Source organism: Maniola jurtina, chromosome 19, assembly GCF_905333055.1.
Source record: "Maniola jurtina chromosome 19, ilManJurt1.1, whole genome shotgun sequence".
NCBI classification, from domain to species: Eukaryota; Metazoa; Arthropoda; class Insecta; order Lepidoptera; family Nymphalidae; genus Maniola; species Maniola jurtina.
The window spans coordinates 3,471,757-3,488,133 of record NC_060047.1 but is presented as its reverse complement, the minus strand read 5'-3'; the positions used below and the strand labels follow the sequence as shown (position 1 = coordinate 3,488,133).

The following is a 16,377-nucleotide window of genomic DNA, read 5'->3' as shown; positions in this document are numbered from 1 at the left end:
GTTAAAACGAGACGGCTGGCATAAATCTGTCTCGTTTTAACTGAAACTTAAGTTTAAGCAAAGTCAAAGTGAGCTCTAGAGATTTCAACCTAAAAGTAATACTGTCCTTTTCTGCAGGGAACATAATGAAAAGGACAACAGTCACCACTATATTTTATAGACATATCAAAGTTAAGTTTAGAGAGTACGTACATTGTACACTTGAATCAGCACCACCAATCACAACTTAGATTAATTCTTAAAATATTTACAATAATATCACAGGACCTTCATTTTTAGTAGGTACTTTTCCTTATTTTAAAGTTAGTTTTAACATACATTTAAATTACAAAAGTGGAATTTTGGAACATTTTCGTCTTATAAATAAATACTGCGATCACAAATATCGTTGATCATATCAAACCATTAATGCTGCACATAAAATATTATGTGGCATTGTTAAAAAAAAACCTAGGTATTGTTTTCTATCAAATCTGCAGGGCGATTCAGAACACTCGATTCAGTAAATTATCGTATGAAGAAAATACATCTTATCGTATGATAATTTATGGAATCGTGTGTTCTAAAACGCCCTGCTGACTAGATTTCAAGTATCAAAACTAGTACACCTAGATATACAATAGTTTCACGTTTGACGGCACTTACTCAACGCAACGGATCATTTTGTACTGGGGCCTTAAGAGGGGGTTTATTCCTAGTTCCTCCAAACAAACATAGTTTGGTTCTTATTTGAATACTTACCAATGAATTTTTGTAGATATGTCTAGGAACTAATATCTATGTCTGCGGGTTTCCAGTGTTCCTTTAAAATACTTAGTCAGTTGGAAAGTTACAGTCTCAAAAATTTACATACAAATGTTTAAGCCTGTGTAACTTAAAAACAAGTTACTTTTGCGGAAATCTAACGAACCACAGACAAGATTTTTTGCGAACCAAACTACGTTTGTAAGGAGCATGTGACGGAGAGACTGCCGTTAGAAGTCAGCGCAGACAGAACTACAAATGTCGAGCGAGCAGTTTCTGACGGAGAATTTCATTGTCGACCTTATCTAATATTAAATAGAGTTCAAATTATATACAGATAGAATTTGCAGCGACGGCACACGACTTTTGCCCTCGTGGAACCTGGCATCTGATAATACAACTCTATTCCGATTAGATAAGCTCGATACTTGATTATCCATCAGAAAAAGTCGCGAGATTTGCAGTTGTCTTAACCCTTACTATTTAAAACTATTTTATTTAGTTACAAAAAAAACGAATTTTTGGAAATAATAGAAAAACAGGCAAGAAATAAAGAAATCAAAGAAGAAAAGATGAGTGTAGAAGTAGTTTTTTTTTATTAAATAAATAAAATAATCAATAAGGGTCATTGACGCATTTTTTTTTTCATGTAATTAATAATATTAATTGAACTAAATTGACGCGACTAAAATCATGCAGTTCTTTTAAGACAAAAATTTAAATATTATGAAACAAACTTTGAATTAATCTAAAGTGCAAAAACGCTACTTGATCACATTACAAATCATAAAAGTTAAAATAAAAGCCTTTAAAAAAGTCATGATTTTCATCAATAAAAACACGCAATCAAAAAAAAAACAAAAACCAATAACTTAATATCAATAGAATACGTCAAAAAACAAAACATCAAAAATCAAACAAAAATAGATTTCCCGTGATACTATCGAAATGGGTAAGTATATAGAAAAAGTAAAAAAATAAAAGTAATACTTATAAAACTATCCAAATGCGATTACTATACTACAAACGGATTTGTATATCCAAGTGGATTTATAACATTTTTAATTGGGTGTATATTTTGAATATCCAGATGGATTTAATAATATATTTTGAATATCCAGATGGATTTAATAAACCCGTTAGGATTTACTTTTTCTTGGATTCCTTATCGGTCGAGTTGGTCTTAGGTATAATGTAGTCAGAAAGCCTGCATTTATCGAAGCGGGTTCTACTAATCTCGGTAAGGAGGCGCGAGTTTCTTTCTAGCTGCTGAGTTTCTTCGCCGTAGTAACAGTTGGTTTCGCGCGCAAAATCCATATATTTACGCCATTTGCAATCGCGTGTGAGACAGGTTGGGTTGCCGATAATGATTAACTTGGCTTTAGCACGGGTCAGTGTTACGTTGTACCGCTGAAAATTATACATTTAACTTAATACATTTAACATTCACAAATTAGTCAATACTAGGGCTAATTTCTCACAAATTAGTCGATACTAGGGCTAATTTTTCACAAATTAGTCGATACTAGGGCTAATTTCTTAAACTGGACCCTTTGAAGTAAAGATATTTATATAAACCTGTGAGGATGATACTGCCACTGTCGGAATTAAAATGCCATAAGCCTATGTTGTCGTATTAGTTTACAAATAGCGAAAAACCAAATTAAATTTGAGTTTCGTGGGCAGACCCATCGCTTCCACCTTAATTTGAATCAATTACTGCCATAATTTTAATGTACAGTTCGATAGCTGGGTCTAGAAACTATACATTTTACTTGTAGGGAACCTAAATGCAAAATCACAAATTACCAGAGGTAACCTCTATAACGAGTTTACTCTTACAATGAAAGGATTTTGTAAAATTCTAACGGGATCTTTAAAATACCTAAATCCACGCGGACATAGTCCCAGTTAGCTAGTTGATAAATAATAAAATTTATCTAAGTGCTAGTCAAGTATGCTCCATCCAAACCACACCTTATTGTAAGGTTATTTTTAAAAAGTTGATTTGAGTTGTCAAAAATAATATAAAATTATTAATTTACCTAATGCAGGTAGTTTGATAAAATCGATATTTGGCTCATTCGATGTCATACCTACAATCTGTTGCTAGGTGGCCAACAAGATTGAACTTGCATAAATACGGGTGTTTCGAAGGTTTTAGTTCAGTCTCCTTCTGAGATTCGGAGCGATATCGCATATTTTCGGTATTTGAATTGTGAACTGAATAATTAGATGTTGTGATAGCAATCACGCTCTAATTAAATTATTTATTTTGGCATTAGTTTGTTTAGATTAAAACTCTCGGATAACCTCTACACATTGAACTTGTGTTTTTTTGTGTTGGTTAATGGGAGGACATTCCAATAATTCGATAAAAATATTTAAATAATACCTGCTTTTCTGAGTGACGCCAATAATATCATCTACCAAAATCCTGAGAATGTATTTAGCATTTAGTCTAGGATTTTTAGCAGAACTAAGCTGTTATATATATTGGACATCCAGATGGATTTATAACCTACTCTTGATTGTTGATATTTCTGTAACTTGTCACCTACCAAGGAACCGAAGCCTTTAAAGTATTTGATAAATTGAATGAATGAAGAAATGACGTATTTAATACCATACTTCATGAGCCATAGCAGAACTAAGCTGTTATCAATATTGCACATCCTATGATATATCCACATGGATTTATAATATAGCCAATAGGATTTATAATATATCCAAATGGATTCTGTTTCTTACCTTATCATCTACCAAGAACCCAAGGCCGTATTTAGCATCATAGTCCAGGAGCCGACAGTTGGCTCGCACAGTGGACACCAGTATGACACGTTTCTCTTTGCCTTGGAAAGATTCTACGGTTCCCACTTCTATGTCCTTATAGTTCTCGGTCGTTAGCCAGCCTTTCATTTTATACACCTGTAAAAAATAATATGTTCAACCAAAATATGCTAAATTATCCAGTTTATTCTTTTGCAAGACTTCGGCCGTAGCGTACACGCTTAACGACGTACACGCTCTTGGCAAAAGCGTGCTGCCAAGCGATTTAGTGTTCAGATATGATACTGCTTAGAAACCGACTTGGAAAAGAAAACCATACCCCTTTTAAGTTAGCTCGCTCCCATCTAAGTACCTACCAGGAGAAATTGCAGTCAAAGGCTAACTTGTAAAGAATAAAAAAGACATACCTGTCGTATGTATGGAGCAATAATACCAATATCTTTAGGCAATACTTGATGTTTTTCTATCAGCGCTTTGGTATATTTTTTTAGCATATCGAGTTCCTTTTCATTGAAGAAACTGAAAAGGAAATTAAATATTATACTAACATTAACATTAATTATTTCCAAATAATTGGGTGCATGTTCAAAATTATATTTATTAAAAAGTCCAATTTTTATTCAATATAATATATTACAATCCAAATAAACATATTTCATCTGAAAAAGATCTGGGCCGATTATAATTATTCGGATCCGTTAAAATAAGAGTAAAATGAGTGCATAAACGCATATTTTGACGGCCACTTCAGATTGTATTTATATGCAAATATGAATACGAATCACATATGAATGAGTGCACAAACACCGTGAGACTCAAGTCGCGCCTAAGGCTGGCCGCACTTTAGATACGTTTACATAGGAATACATCGTATGTAAACGCATGGGTTTATGTAAACGAGTTAGTCGTACCTAGTCTGCGTCCTCCCATATTACTTGGAAGGCCGGGATTGTTCATGCGTGTTCCTACATACGTGTTTGCAAGAGCCAAATTTGTACGAAAATGCATCCAGTATGGCTAATCTTAAATTTTACTAAACGTCTCACCTCGGCGCGTTGCCCATCCTCTGTTCCCGAGAATGCACGGCGTGGAACACCACGGCGCGGTCGCCGCCCGGCAGCCCTAGCACGCTCACTCGACTCAGTGCATCGAGTGGGGCTAGAGGCTGCAAATAATACGCATATTCAGAAAAATGCTCCACTCACAATCTGCAGAATAAGCTAGACACTAAGGCCTAGCCAAGCCAGACTGAACAGTATGTTGGGATCAGAGCAAAAGCATGGTGATATAGTAAGAGTTGACATACAGATACGACATTTGAAGCAAGAATTACCTTCAAGCAGTTGTCATAGAACAGTTCGTTAGGGATGGCCAATATGTCGGGGTCGGAGCGGAAGTTTTGCACCAGCATGGTGATGTAGTTGGAGTTGTCGTACAGGTTCTCGTATGTCGTCTTCAAACGTTCCAGCAGGGATTGACCTAAAAGCAATCGATATTCATAAAAAACATTAGTTTGTGTAGACCCCGTTCACACGGCATTTTCACTAGCATGGAATCTTGCACACGTTGTTTTTATTGCAAAAAGACGTACAGTTTTAACAGTGTGTACTCAGTATATTTGCCCCTAAGATTTATCGTGAAAAATAAACGTGTGAAGTTAGCGCCTGTGAACGGAGATTTACATGCAGATGAAAAAGTCATTTGGTAGTTTTGAAAATGAGTCAAAAATATACACACTCAGTAAAAGATGGCGGCCTCAAAACAGCTGTTCTGTTTGGACACCATTTTAAGTACAGATAAAAGTTTCGTTCGCGTTACTTACGTAAAAACATCTGAATTACTCACAAACTGGGACCAAAAGAAGTTTCACGTCAAAAAATTAAAAACTCGAAACTATAAAAGATAAGTATTGCTAGCTACTACCCCTTTCATAATACACAATGCGGAAAAAGATAGCACTAGACTTAGACCCGTCAATTTAACTTAAAGATTGTGTACAACAGAATTAGCCACCTTACTTGTAATAGCCTCAATAGCTCAACCGGTAAAGGAGTGGACTGAAAACCGAAAGGTCGACGGTTCAAACCCCGCCTGTTGCACTATTGTCGTACCTACTCCTAGCACAAGGCTGACGCTAAGTTGGAGAGGAAAGGGAAATATTAGTCATTTAACATGGCTAATATTCTTTAATTGAAAAAAAAAGCATACCTAACCCCCTATCCTTGGCCTCTCGCGATATACAGACAGGGCCCAGTTGCTTTGGATCTCCCGCTAGGATGAGGTATCCATTCGGCGACAGTAAGCTGCTCACTGGCACTAAGGTAGCCGGTTCGGAAGCTTGCGCCGCTTCGTCAATGAATAGGTGTGTCACTTGGAGTTTGTACGACGCTTGGCTTCTAGCCCTATACAGAGAGGATAAAGCCATGTATAATGAATAAGTTTTGAGAATACATTCGCCATAATATTTGGTTTTTGTGTGAATTCACAACTCATGTCAAAAAGTATGGTTTACCATTAGATTAAGGACTAAAATCGTACTTTTGACATAACAGCTGACACATAGACCAAATGGCTAGTGCGTTCTCAAAATGCATGCACTATATTCATTGACAAATAAGTTGTGGATAGATTTTCTAAAACTTCACATAGAATGTTGAAGGACACAATGTTTCAGAGATTTTGCTGTCATTTGTTGTTAAAGCTGCAATAGAAATAAACATTCTCTAAAAACCTCACTTCTCTACCTATTACGGTTCATGAGATACAGTCTGCTAACAGACAGATGAACGGACAGCGGAGGCTTAGCAATAGGGTCCCCTTCGGGTATGGATCCATAAAAATTGCGGAACCAGCAGGGATTGAATCTGGATCCCTCTGGCTATCGTGGGTTTGAAGTGCCCTTAGTCTGTTCAGACACGGTTCCTTCCTTATGTTTATAAAATGATCACTCACGATCCATATTTAGCGGCGTGCAGCAGAGTGGTGACGAAGACCCTGTACATGGAAACCTGCATGTTGCTCACGGAGTAGAAGTTGTCATAGCTGGTGCCGTTGGACACCGGCGCCAGGGCCGCTGGCATTACCGTCCTGTTGGAAATATAACGATGGTAGCAGTATAACGAGAGATTATTCGCCTGATGTAGGAGGGATATGTATTCTCGTTTGTAATAATAAATTAGGAAAAAGTATCGAAATACTTGGACCTGGCCCACGAGATTACCGCCATGTGGAGTGTTGACTCAGCGATTATTGTACCGATAGTTGTATCAGTCCACGGTCTTATTGCGAACAGTTTCGACCAACATCTTAAGAAACTGTCGCTTAACTATTGGATCAAGGGTAAGATGCAGAAGGCAGTGGTTCTTGAGACGGCACGCATTGTGAGGAGGTTCCTCACTCTGGAGCCCTGACCACTGGCGGCTTGGGTCCAACCCACCCCGCTGCTAGTGGGACCCATTTTAGAGTATTTTTATCCAATGTTTTTTTTTTCTTCCGTTACTTTAGTTTTCTGTTGTTTCTGTTATTTTATTTCTTTTTTGTTTCTGTTGTTGCTGTTATTTTATTTTTTGTTCTTTCTGTGTTTCTGTTATTTTTTCTGTTGTTTTTGTTATTTTATTGTTTGTAGTTTTTGTTATTGCTGTTATTTTTGAACATTTTTTAAAAATAGGGTAAAATGTGCAAAATAAATAAATGAGGGTAAAAATTATTAATATGAGAATAAAAATCATAGCAGTTTAAAAAATAAAATAAGGGATGATAACTTGTAAAAACTGTGTTAAGAGGTAAATTGTGTCTGTCTATGTTAATTTAATGATCTTTTTTTAGATGCACTCTGAGTTAAATTTAGTAGCTCTCTACTCACTACTACTCTAGTGTTAATCGTAGATTTACATTTATCATTTAGTATGGAAGAAAAACAGTCATGACTTTAGATCTCCGTTCAATTTTGGCCGACCCACAGTTAAAGTTAACTTGGAAAGTAGCACTGGGCTTTGAAGTATAGGCGTAGTTAGATAGTGGTTAAACAAGCAGTAAGCATACCATTCCCGAGACTGTGAGTTAGCGCGCAGCAGGAAGTTGGAGATGTTAAGTTGCTTGTTATACTGAAGGAGCATCATCGCGATGTGGTCGGCCGCCATGTTGGAGTCCGTGCACACCATCACTCGGTTCGAGGGTTTTTGTACCACCAGCTGTGGACAATACTATACATTCAAGTGCCTTTCGGACCAACTACGATGGATAACAGGCGACTTGCTGAAAGGAATCCTATGAATGAGGAGGCCTATGTACAGCTGTGGACATATTCCATCGATTAAAACGATGATGGGTAACACATTCTTATAATTTAAAAATTTTAAATTGATGAAAAGGCCTGGAAAATCACTGTGAAGGAAAATGGAAATAATTTCCATTATAATAATGTCCATTTCTGGTCTGGACTGTGTTGGCCTGAAAATTAAAATGAAACTAGTGACTTATAGTTCAAACTATTTATTCCCAGTAGTTCAATTGCATCAAAAACCCTTTTTCAAGAGTTGAAATAGTGGGTAAAAAAGTCTCACTAGTTCAAGGGTAGAACTAATCAGTTGAACTAGAGGGAATAAAATTAAGCAGGTGGTTAAACTTGCGACATTTCTATTCGCAAAGAAAATAGCCGACTTACCTGTATGATAGCTTCAACTATGGTCATAGTCTTGCCAGTGCCGGGAGGTCCAAACACAATGTAAGGCGCTTTGCCAGATGTGCCAGACACTATGTGATCAACAGCTGACTTTTGCTCCGCGTTGCTCGCTATCAGAGGATTGTAGAACCTGCAAAGGCACAAAAATTCACTACTCACAATCGGCGCCAATGGAAGAAACCTGATCAAGGATCCCCACTAGCCTAAATACTTTTGTGAGACATTCCGTCTGTCCGTATAGTACCTAATGCACCATAATGATGAATACCAACCATTTTGGTAATCAAAGATTTAGGTAAGGAAGTTACGTGTAGAGAACAGAAGCGGGGATAATGTGGGATACATATAACCAGAAATAAAATTTTGGAAAAAAAGTGATGGTGGTGGTGATGGGTGTTGCTGAAATAGTTCACAATTCACTTACTTATTAATGCGCTTGATCTTGCTTGGAGCTGAATAGTGTTGACAGCTTCGTGCATGCCCTCCATAGGAAAAATGTGGTACAAGCAAACTGGTGGTGGTGCTAATCATGTTGGCGATGGTAATGATGACAGTGGTGGTGATGGTTGTTGCTGAAGTAGTTAGTAGTTCACTCACTTAGTGATGCGCTTCAGTGGAATCTTCCTCGCGCTTGGCGTGGGGAAGATGCGGCAGTCTTGCTTGGAGCCGAACACAGTGTTGACAGCTTCGTGCATACGCTCCATTGGAACTCGGGACATCAGGAACCGAATGTCATACAGCGCATCAGGGTTGTAGTAATTATTGAATCTGGAATAAAACAAGTTAATTTGATCTAAATATTAAGTTATTACATATTAAAAGATAGCAGACAAGCCAACACTTTACCATTTATAATAATATTAGCAAGGAAGTATGGGTGTTTCCACCATTACTAAGCTCAAGCCATCATAATACTTACGAGTCGTCCATATTGGCTAACTGAACGTGGCTCTCATTCAGTTCTTTGATGGTGCTTTCAAATACAATTTGAGAGCTATCTTTAGGGCGTATGTAGACGCGATCACCTGAAATAGGATTTATATCTTACATGCTTTATACTAGCTTTCCCTGAATCTTCATAACAATTATCATGCAAGGGAATCTATCAACTTACTTTCCAATCACTTCCTATTTTCGCAAAACTCCGAAACTTAGGAAATGCTAAGCGTAAAGGCTTTATGACGTCACGACAAATCCAATATGGCGGATATGATAAACAAAAATACGACGTAAAAACAAAATTAAAGGTCTCATCATGCAGATAGCGAAAATACGAAATAATTTATATAATACTAACTATACCTATTTTACATATAAATGGCCTAGACATCGTCCATAGAACACACCTATGCCTATATTACACGTCTGGATGAAGTGGCTTTCTAATGGTGAAGTAATTATTTAAAAAAGCAGTAGTTTCAGAATTTATCGATTACAAATAAACAAATCTTTCCTCTATATAAGATTAGTATAGAAGATGTATAAAATATATAGATTGAAACAAACCGTCTAACTACAGTGGTGTTTTGGAGCAATCTGTTTTTAACCCCCGACCCAAAAAGAGGGGTGTTATAAGTTTGACGTGTGTATCTGTGTATCTGTCTGTGGCATCGTAGCTCCTAAACTAATGAACCGATTTTGATTTAGTTTCTTTTGTTTGAAAGGTGGCTAGATCGAGTGTTCTTAGCTATAATCCAAGAAAATCGGTTCAGCCGTTTGAAAGTTATCAGCTTTTTTCTAGTTCACTTGTCGGGGGTGTTATAAATTTTTAACTTACACTTGTAGTTATTGAACTTATTTAATATTAATACATGTGCTTAGGTATTAAATAGGTATTTAGAAATTCGAATGTATGTACTCTGAACATTAACTATCTCTATATGAACCGCATTCTATACCTATTTAAATACGATATGGATAAACTAGTTCTTACCTCTCAGTAACGAAGGTCTTTTTTCGGCTAATCCAGGAACTTCCAAAAGATAAACATTTTCATTTTTTTCAATTTTCACACCAGACATATTGTATTTCTAAAAAATAAAATCTCTTAAAAACTGTTTTTCAAGAAATACATTTACAAAAATATGGTACAATTTTTCTATTATTATTTATTGTAACTTGCCTTATTTAAATTTCTATTTACAAAATAATAATATTTACAAAAACTAGAGTGTATTAGAAAAAATACATACCCTTAAATTGATCTTCGAAATAATTTCCTCCCACCACAATAAATAGTGGAAATAACTCATGTAATTGTTTTTGGTAGGGCCCTCATCAAATATTGCTCTGAAAAAAATGAAATAATTTATTTGTAATCATCAACTTATAACATTGTAACTTTTTTGAATGAAATTTGACAAAATAAGATGAAAATTATTTTAATGTATGATAAAAAAAGTTCAATCAACGTTTTTTTGCCTCTCCTGAGAAGTGTCGAATTTGAGTTACATTTTTTACCAGAGGTACTGAAATAAGCCCGGCCTGCTAATAGTCCTTAAAATAAGTAAACAATTATTACCTAGTGGATACGAGCATTAATCGCATCTTCTCCATTTCATTGGGGGCCAACTGCAATCCCTCCAACGCCTTTTCCTCCAAACCGCGCGGCAATAGTTCCTTGAGGAGCTTCGGGATCTTGAATTTTAGTTGATATGGCCTGTAAAGCAATTACTCACGAGTCAATTGTAATAAAACAGAATAGTTTTTTTTTAACTTTTGAATAGTTGCATCTACCACAAGCTCGGAATGAATTTCCTGAAAGAGCAAGAAACTCAGAGACTCAGCAAGAAACTCGGCGGTTGCTCTAAATTAATCTAAAGAATCGACGTATCTTATGGACATTAGTGTAAAGAAAGACATCAAAATCGACGCCAATTTCATCGATCGATTTAAAATAAAGAAAAAAATCTTACACATGGGTTTTTGATAGTATAAAATGATCAGCGCGCTGCCAACCCTCGCTAGTATACGGGCTTTTGTTGCTAGCGTGTTCTATTTCATGCTCTTGCACTAAAACTACCTGAAAAATAAAACACTAGTCAAGAATGTTTTGCGAATGTAAAAGACTGCTTTTGTTTTAGCTGCTGCTGTTACTGGTGGTAATCAGTATTGGACAGGAACTGTTAAATGGTAGCAATCACAATAGATCGACAATGGTCAACCTGATACAATGTCTGGAAGAGCCCTGCACAGCCGCCAATCACAAAGAAAAAGACACAATACCAAACAAGCAAAACACCAAAAACGCCTCTGTGGATTTTTTTCAGGACTCCCATATTAGAACTCTTTAATTTTCCAGGACAAAAAATCCGGCCCCAGGATAGCTCTTTGTACTTATTTCAACTTATAGATTATTAGATAAGAGATCGATTACGGTTCACGAGATACTGCCCGTTGACAGATGGACGGACGGACAGTTGAGGCTTAGTTAATAGGTTCCGTTGACTATGAAAATAATGTGACGCGTCAAAAACTTAGTTGTGTTATTCCTAGGTATCTTAAGTCCGCGACTTCGTCCGCGTGGACTACACATATTCCTAATTTCTATTATACCCTATTATGCATTGAATTTTTAAATATCCTTCCTCTGTGGATGTCTACGTCGTAATAGCTATCTGTAGACCAAATTTCAGCCCAATCCGTTTAAAGTTTTAGTTGTGTGTTGATATATCTATTAGTCAGCTTTTCCTTTATATATTTAGGATTTTGATTTGATATAAACATTATGAATGATCATACCATTTCACGAATAAATATGAGATTTTTCTCATCACTTCTGCGGAAAAATGTAAACATAATCGGCATCTCATATTGACCAATCTCTGGAGCATGAAACTCAACACTAACTTCCTCCTTAATAGTTGATTCTGAAAGAAATAATACATTGAGTATCCTTTCAGCAGTGATGGCCAAGTGGTTGAGATGTCGGCCTCCTGTCAGGGTCAGGGGTTCGATCTTGGGCATGCACCTCTAACTTTTCGGAATTATGTGCTTTTTTAAGCAATATCCCATGCTGTAATGGAGAATTAAGGAGTAAAATAGAATGAAGGAAATCATTGTGAGGAAACCCATAGTTCGCGACAGGTCGAGATGGCAATCGGACGGGGTGGGGACGCTCCGCACAGCCCCTGAGCTGTGCGGAGCCATCTCGACCTATCGCGTACTATACATGCCGTAGTTCTCCATGTTTCGAAGGTAGAGCAGAAGGGCTTTTTAGATTTACGATACTTCCTAAATCTCAAAATATTAACCCCATACAAAATTCCCACTGTTGTTTTACCAAGATGTTTTACTTTTTCAGGACCTTTGTAACATGGATATCAAAGAAAAATATTTAAAAAACCTTATTCAATGTTGATATTTTTATATCTTAGATAGTTTATCCATTTTCTAATAACATCAGCAAATAATAGCATGCTCAGGAATAAAAGCACTTAAATAGTAATATTATAATATCTATCTTATCTCTGCATTAATTACATCACATAAATTTTAAGTACCTTATAAGTGTAATGTCTACTACGTCACTAGTCTTATTCTTTTGTTATTCATGTCTTTTTTATTTATTAAAATATTACAGTAAAACTTAAAGCTAGCCTTATCTAATTACTACAGAAATCAAATTCATGTCTTTGAATAATACTACATTCTTAATTATTTTCCATTAGATGACACCAAATTTATGAATTTTTTTTACTGTTCTAGGATAGGATAGGTAGCAAGAATACTTACTCTTACATAAAATATTTGGTTCCCCTCCAAAAATGAAGGGGTGATTATTCATTTGATACTGCGGCTGTGGATGAGCCAGCTGTATGCCAACCACCAATAAATCTTCATTTTTCATATCATTGCTGATCTTGAATGAGAATTTGACATTTTGGTTCGGTTTTACCTGAAAGTAAAGTCTAGTTTACATAACTATTAACTCTCCTCACTACAACTATTGAGTTTCTTGCAAACTCTTCTCAATTAAATCTGTTTTCTAAACCAGAGTAGTCTTAAAATGTCATGTAGAGTTTGGATAAGAAAGCTTTGGTCCATCATAAACCCATTGATAGCCCACTCTTCAAATCAAATTTCTTTATTGCAAATATGGATAAAGAGTGGAGATGTTACAAAAGCAAAAAGTGTACAGCCAAATTCTACCTATAAGCATGTTATAACATAACCACTTGTATAATACATGGTTTAGTAAATTACATTAAATACTTTGTCACAAAAAATATTAAAATAAAACAAGCAAAATGTCCAAAATTAAAATACAACTAAAACTTTTCTGAGAGATAATCATTAATAGAGTAATATATCTTTTCTAACGATAGTTTTTTCAATATTGAGCATGGGTCTTGTCTCAGAATGAGAAAAGGTGACTAAATTTGGATTTACAGACATCACACGCCTTTGAGAATACTGAATAGAGAACTCATGCAGGTTTCGAATGTTTTCCTTCACCGTCAAAACAAACACACAACTCTGAAAAGTTAAAAGGGTGTGCTGGGCATCAAACTTCTGACCTCCTGTATAAGAGGCAGACATATCAACCACTAGGCTACCATCACTTAAGTTGTGTTGCTAGAACCTGTTTGGATGGATGGCATATAATTGTGAGAACTCATCACATACTGTGTAGTCCCAATGTCCCCATTAGCTGTGTCCCCAACCAGGGACAATGGGATTTGAATAAAATTATTAAATGCTCATCCTGTTGTCCCCGTTCTTTGTCCCAGCTCAATGGGGACAGCGACATAGTAACAAAAAAAATGTATCCTTACATAAATCCTAATCTTGTGATGATCTGTGTCTTGCACCTTTGTAGCGGTGGCTTCGTTATAGGGCTTACTTTCAGCAGTGCCTAGTATGATTACACCATCTCGGTTCCTACTGAAGGCTTTCCTGTAATAGAAATATTAGTTTTCATTGTGCATCATCATCTCAAGCCATCACCAGCCCACTATTGGGGACTACTCGCTCTCAGAATTAAAAGGATTGATAGGTGCTGTCCTAATTTATAAGCCTGCGACTTTGTCTGTGTGTATCTCACAAATTTCACACCCCTATTTTACCCCCACAGGGGTTGAATTATTTCAAAACCCTTTCTTAGCATATGTGTTTGTCATAATAGCTATCTGCATGCCAAATTTCAGTCTGATCTGTCCAGTAGTTTGAGCTGTGTTGATACTTGATAGGTCAGTCAGTCGGTCAGCTTTTCCTTTTATATTATAAGTACAGATTTAGATTCATCACACTGGCCAAGTGCAGATAGGCAGACTTCACAGTACTTCACACACCTTTGAGAGTGAGAACTAAGCTATGAAATACACTTTAACTTTGCTCAGACTTAAGATACTCTTAATAGGAAATAGTGTTATATCACTGGCATAAACCATCGTGTTTAACATACAAATTATTTTTAGGATAAGAATCTAGATAAAACATGAGTGAGAGTGACTGATGTACTTAGTCTTCACATAAGTCATAATGAGTCTACACCGGTGGATCTAGAAACTTATAATTTTGAATGTAGCTTCTCTTTATAATTCCAATGGAAATAGGATTTTGAGAAATTCCAATGGGATCCTTAAAAACCTTAATCCACATAAGTTGAGAAATAGGTAAGTAAAGAATAAAGTTTAAACTTACTTATTGTGCTTATAGTTGAGTAATATCACATTACACTGATGTTTTGGCGTATCATTATGATGTACATCAGAGTTTTCATCGTAATGTTCGTCGACTATGCCACACACATCACAATACATTTTGCTGAAACAGATTATTTAAGTACTTACTGTAACATTTACCCAGTGATATTATATTCATGTACCTACCCTATTACCGTAAAAAGTTATACAAAAAGTTAACAAAGTAGATAAGTACACTGTTTTCCAAAGTTCTTTTGTAACTTAATTAAATACTTAGTTTAAAAATCGAATTGGCAGAGCCCCACAGCTATTTGAAAAGTTAATGACAAAGCAAATAACGTGATGGTGGATAGGTAGGTATTGTAAAACTTTAAAACTGACAATATTTAAGCCTCATTTAGTTTAAAAGGTTTTATAGTGTATTAAACGTGCAACTTTCTAAAGATACTAACAACAAATAACCTTTAATTACCTTAACAAGTTATCACACTCAACAGAACCAAACTGCTGCGTTTTGCGAAAAACACTGACCAGAAAAAGCTGAAGAGAAAAGGCGGTAAAGAACACCAGTAAAGAAGTCAAAAATCCCCGAAAGAACAAAAATGAATATTTTTTTTTGAAGCTGCTAAGTCGCCGTCGTGGCTCTGGGTTCTAGCCACAGAGTACATTGAATATACGGACGTGTACTAGCAAATGTTTCAGATGGACTTCGTCTGTGGTGGCGTTTGCTGGCGCACTTGTTGTGCCTTTTTGGAGTGTTTTTTTGTTAGAAGTGGCCGGTTTTTGTGTTCTGCTAGTGTTTATTGGTGGTGGAACTGACTGGGAAGCGCTCTAGAGGGGCGCGGCGTATATGTCTGCGGGCGCCGGCACAGACGAAGTCCATACTTATTATACACATAGTTTCACTAATTTATAATTAACTACAAACTTGACATTGGCTAATCAGTGTAAAGCCAGACGAACGAGAAAAAAAAAATGTTTCAGATGGACTTCGTCTGTGGTGGCGTTTGCTGGCGCGCGTGTTGTGCCTTTTTGGAGTGTTTTTTTGTTAGAAGTGGCCGGTTTTTGTGTTCTGCTGGTGTTTATTGGTGGTGGAACTGACTGGGAAGCGCTCTAAAGGGGCGCCGCGTGTATGTCAGTGAGCGCCGGTACAGACGAAGTCCATACTGATACAATAGTTATATAATTTCCCTAACTTGTAAATAACTACAAACTTGACATTGGCTTATCAGTGTAAAGCCAGACGAGAGAAAAAAATAATGTTTCAGATATTATATCTGTTTTATTCTAGTTACAGGTGATGGGTAACATTAGAAGCAAGTGAAACAATACATGACTTGAATAGATGGTCATGGTCAGTGCATGGTATTTCTGCATATTTTTTGGGTTTTTACCTCAATAAAGAAACTTTATTATTATTATTATATAGTCTTTGGTCGTATGCCTGGCGAGCGTGTGGCGACCATCGTGGTGACTCATACGATAGCACAGACGACAAGGATCTTTTGGCACTTG

The 16,377-nt window shown here is 36.3% G+C and overlaps 1 protein-coding gene across 3 annotated transcripts; it reads right to left on the bottom strand.

Annotated features, from left to right (window-relative positions):
- Positions 1 to 14: 14 nt before the first annotated feature.
- LOC123875012 (RNA helicase Mov10l1-like) lies at positions 15 to 15,457 on the bottom strand. Of its 3 annotated transcripts, XM_045920638.1 has the most exons (21): positions 15,335 to 15,457; positions 14,861 to 14,983; positions 13,993 to 14,113; positions 12,950 to 13,112; positions 11,957 to 12,084; positions 11,131 to 11,237; positions 10,737 to 10,874; positions 10,408 to 10,504; positions 10,149 to 10,245; positions 9,135 to 9,240; positions 8,813 to 8,983; positions 8,198 to 8,345; positions 7,576 to 7,724; positions 6,487 to 6,621; positions 5,743 to 5,936; positions 4,868 to 5,013; positions 4,581 to 4,699; positions 3,942 to 4,053; positions 3,496 to 3,672; positions 1,872 to 2,154; positions 15 to 1,840 (listed from the first exon to the last, which is right to left on the bottom strand). In XM_045920638.1, the coding sequence occupies exons 2-20, from the start codon at positions 14,977 to 14,979 to the stop codon at positions 1,891 to 1,893; spliced, it is 2,691 nt and encodes an 896-aa protein (XP_045776594.1). In that variant the 5' UTR covers positions 14,980 to 14,983; positions 15,335 to 15,457; the 3' UTR covers positions 15 to 1,840; positions 1,872 to 1,890. The 3 variants fall into 3 exon arrangements, with proteins under 3 accessions (XP_045776594.1, XP_045776593.1, XP_045776595.1); XM_045920637.1 differs by having other exon boundaries at positions 15 to 2,154; XM_045920639.1 differs by lacking the exon at positions 15,335 to 15,457 and adding an exon at positions 15,098 to 15,283 and having other exon boundaries at positions 15 to 2,154.
- Between the last annotated feature and the right edge of the window lie 920 nt (positions 15,458 to 16,377).

Bases quoted from the DNA above. Each gene is read 5' to 3' on its own strand.
- LOC123875012 (XM_045920637.1), bottom strand. From the start codon at position 14,979: ATGTATTGTGATGTGTGTGGCATAGTCGACGAACATTACGATGAAAAC. The intron at 8,346-8,812 runs GTGAGTGAACTA...GTGCCTTTGCAG, and splicing joins CCACTGAAGCGCATCACTAA to GTTCTACAATCCTCTGATAG. The intron at 6,622-7,575 runs GTATGCTTACTG...TATTTCCAACAG, and splicing joins AACTCACAGTCTCGGGAATG to GACGGTAATGCCAGCGGCCC.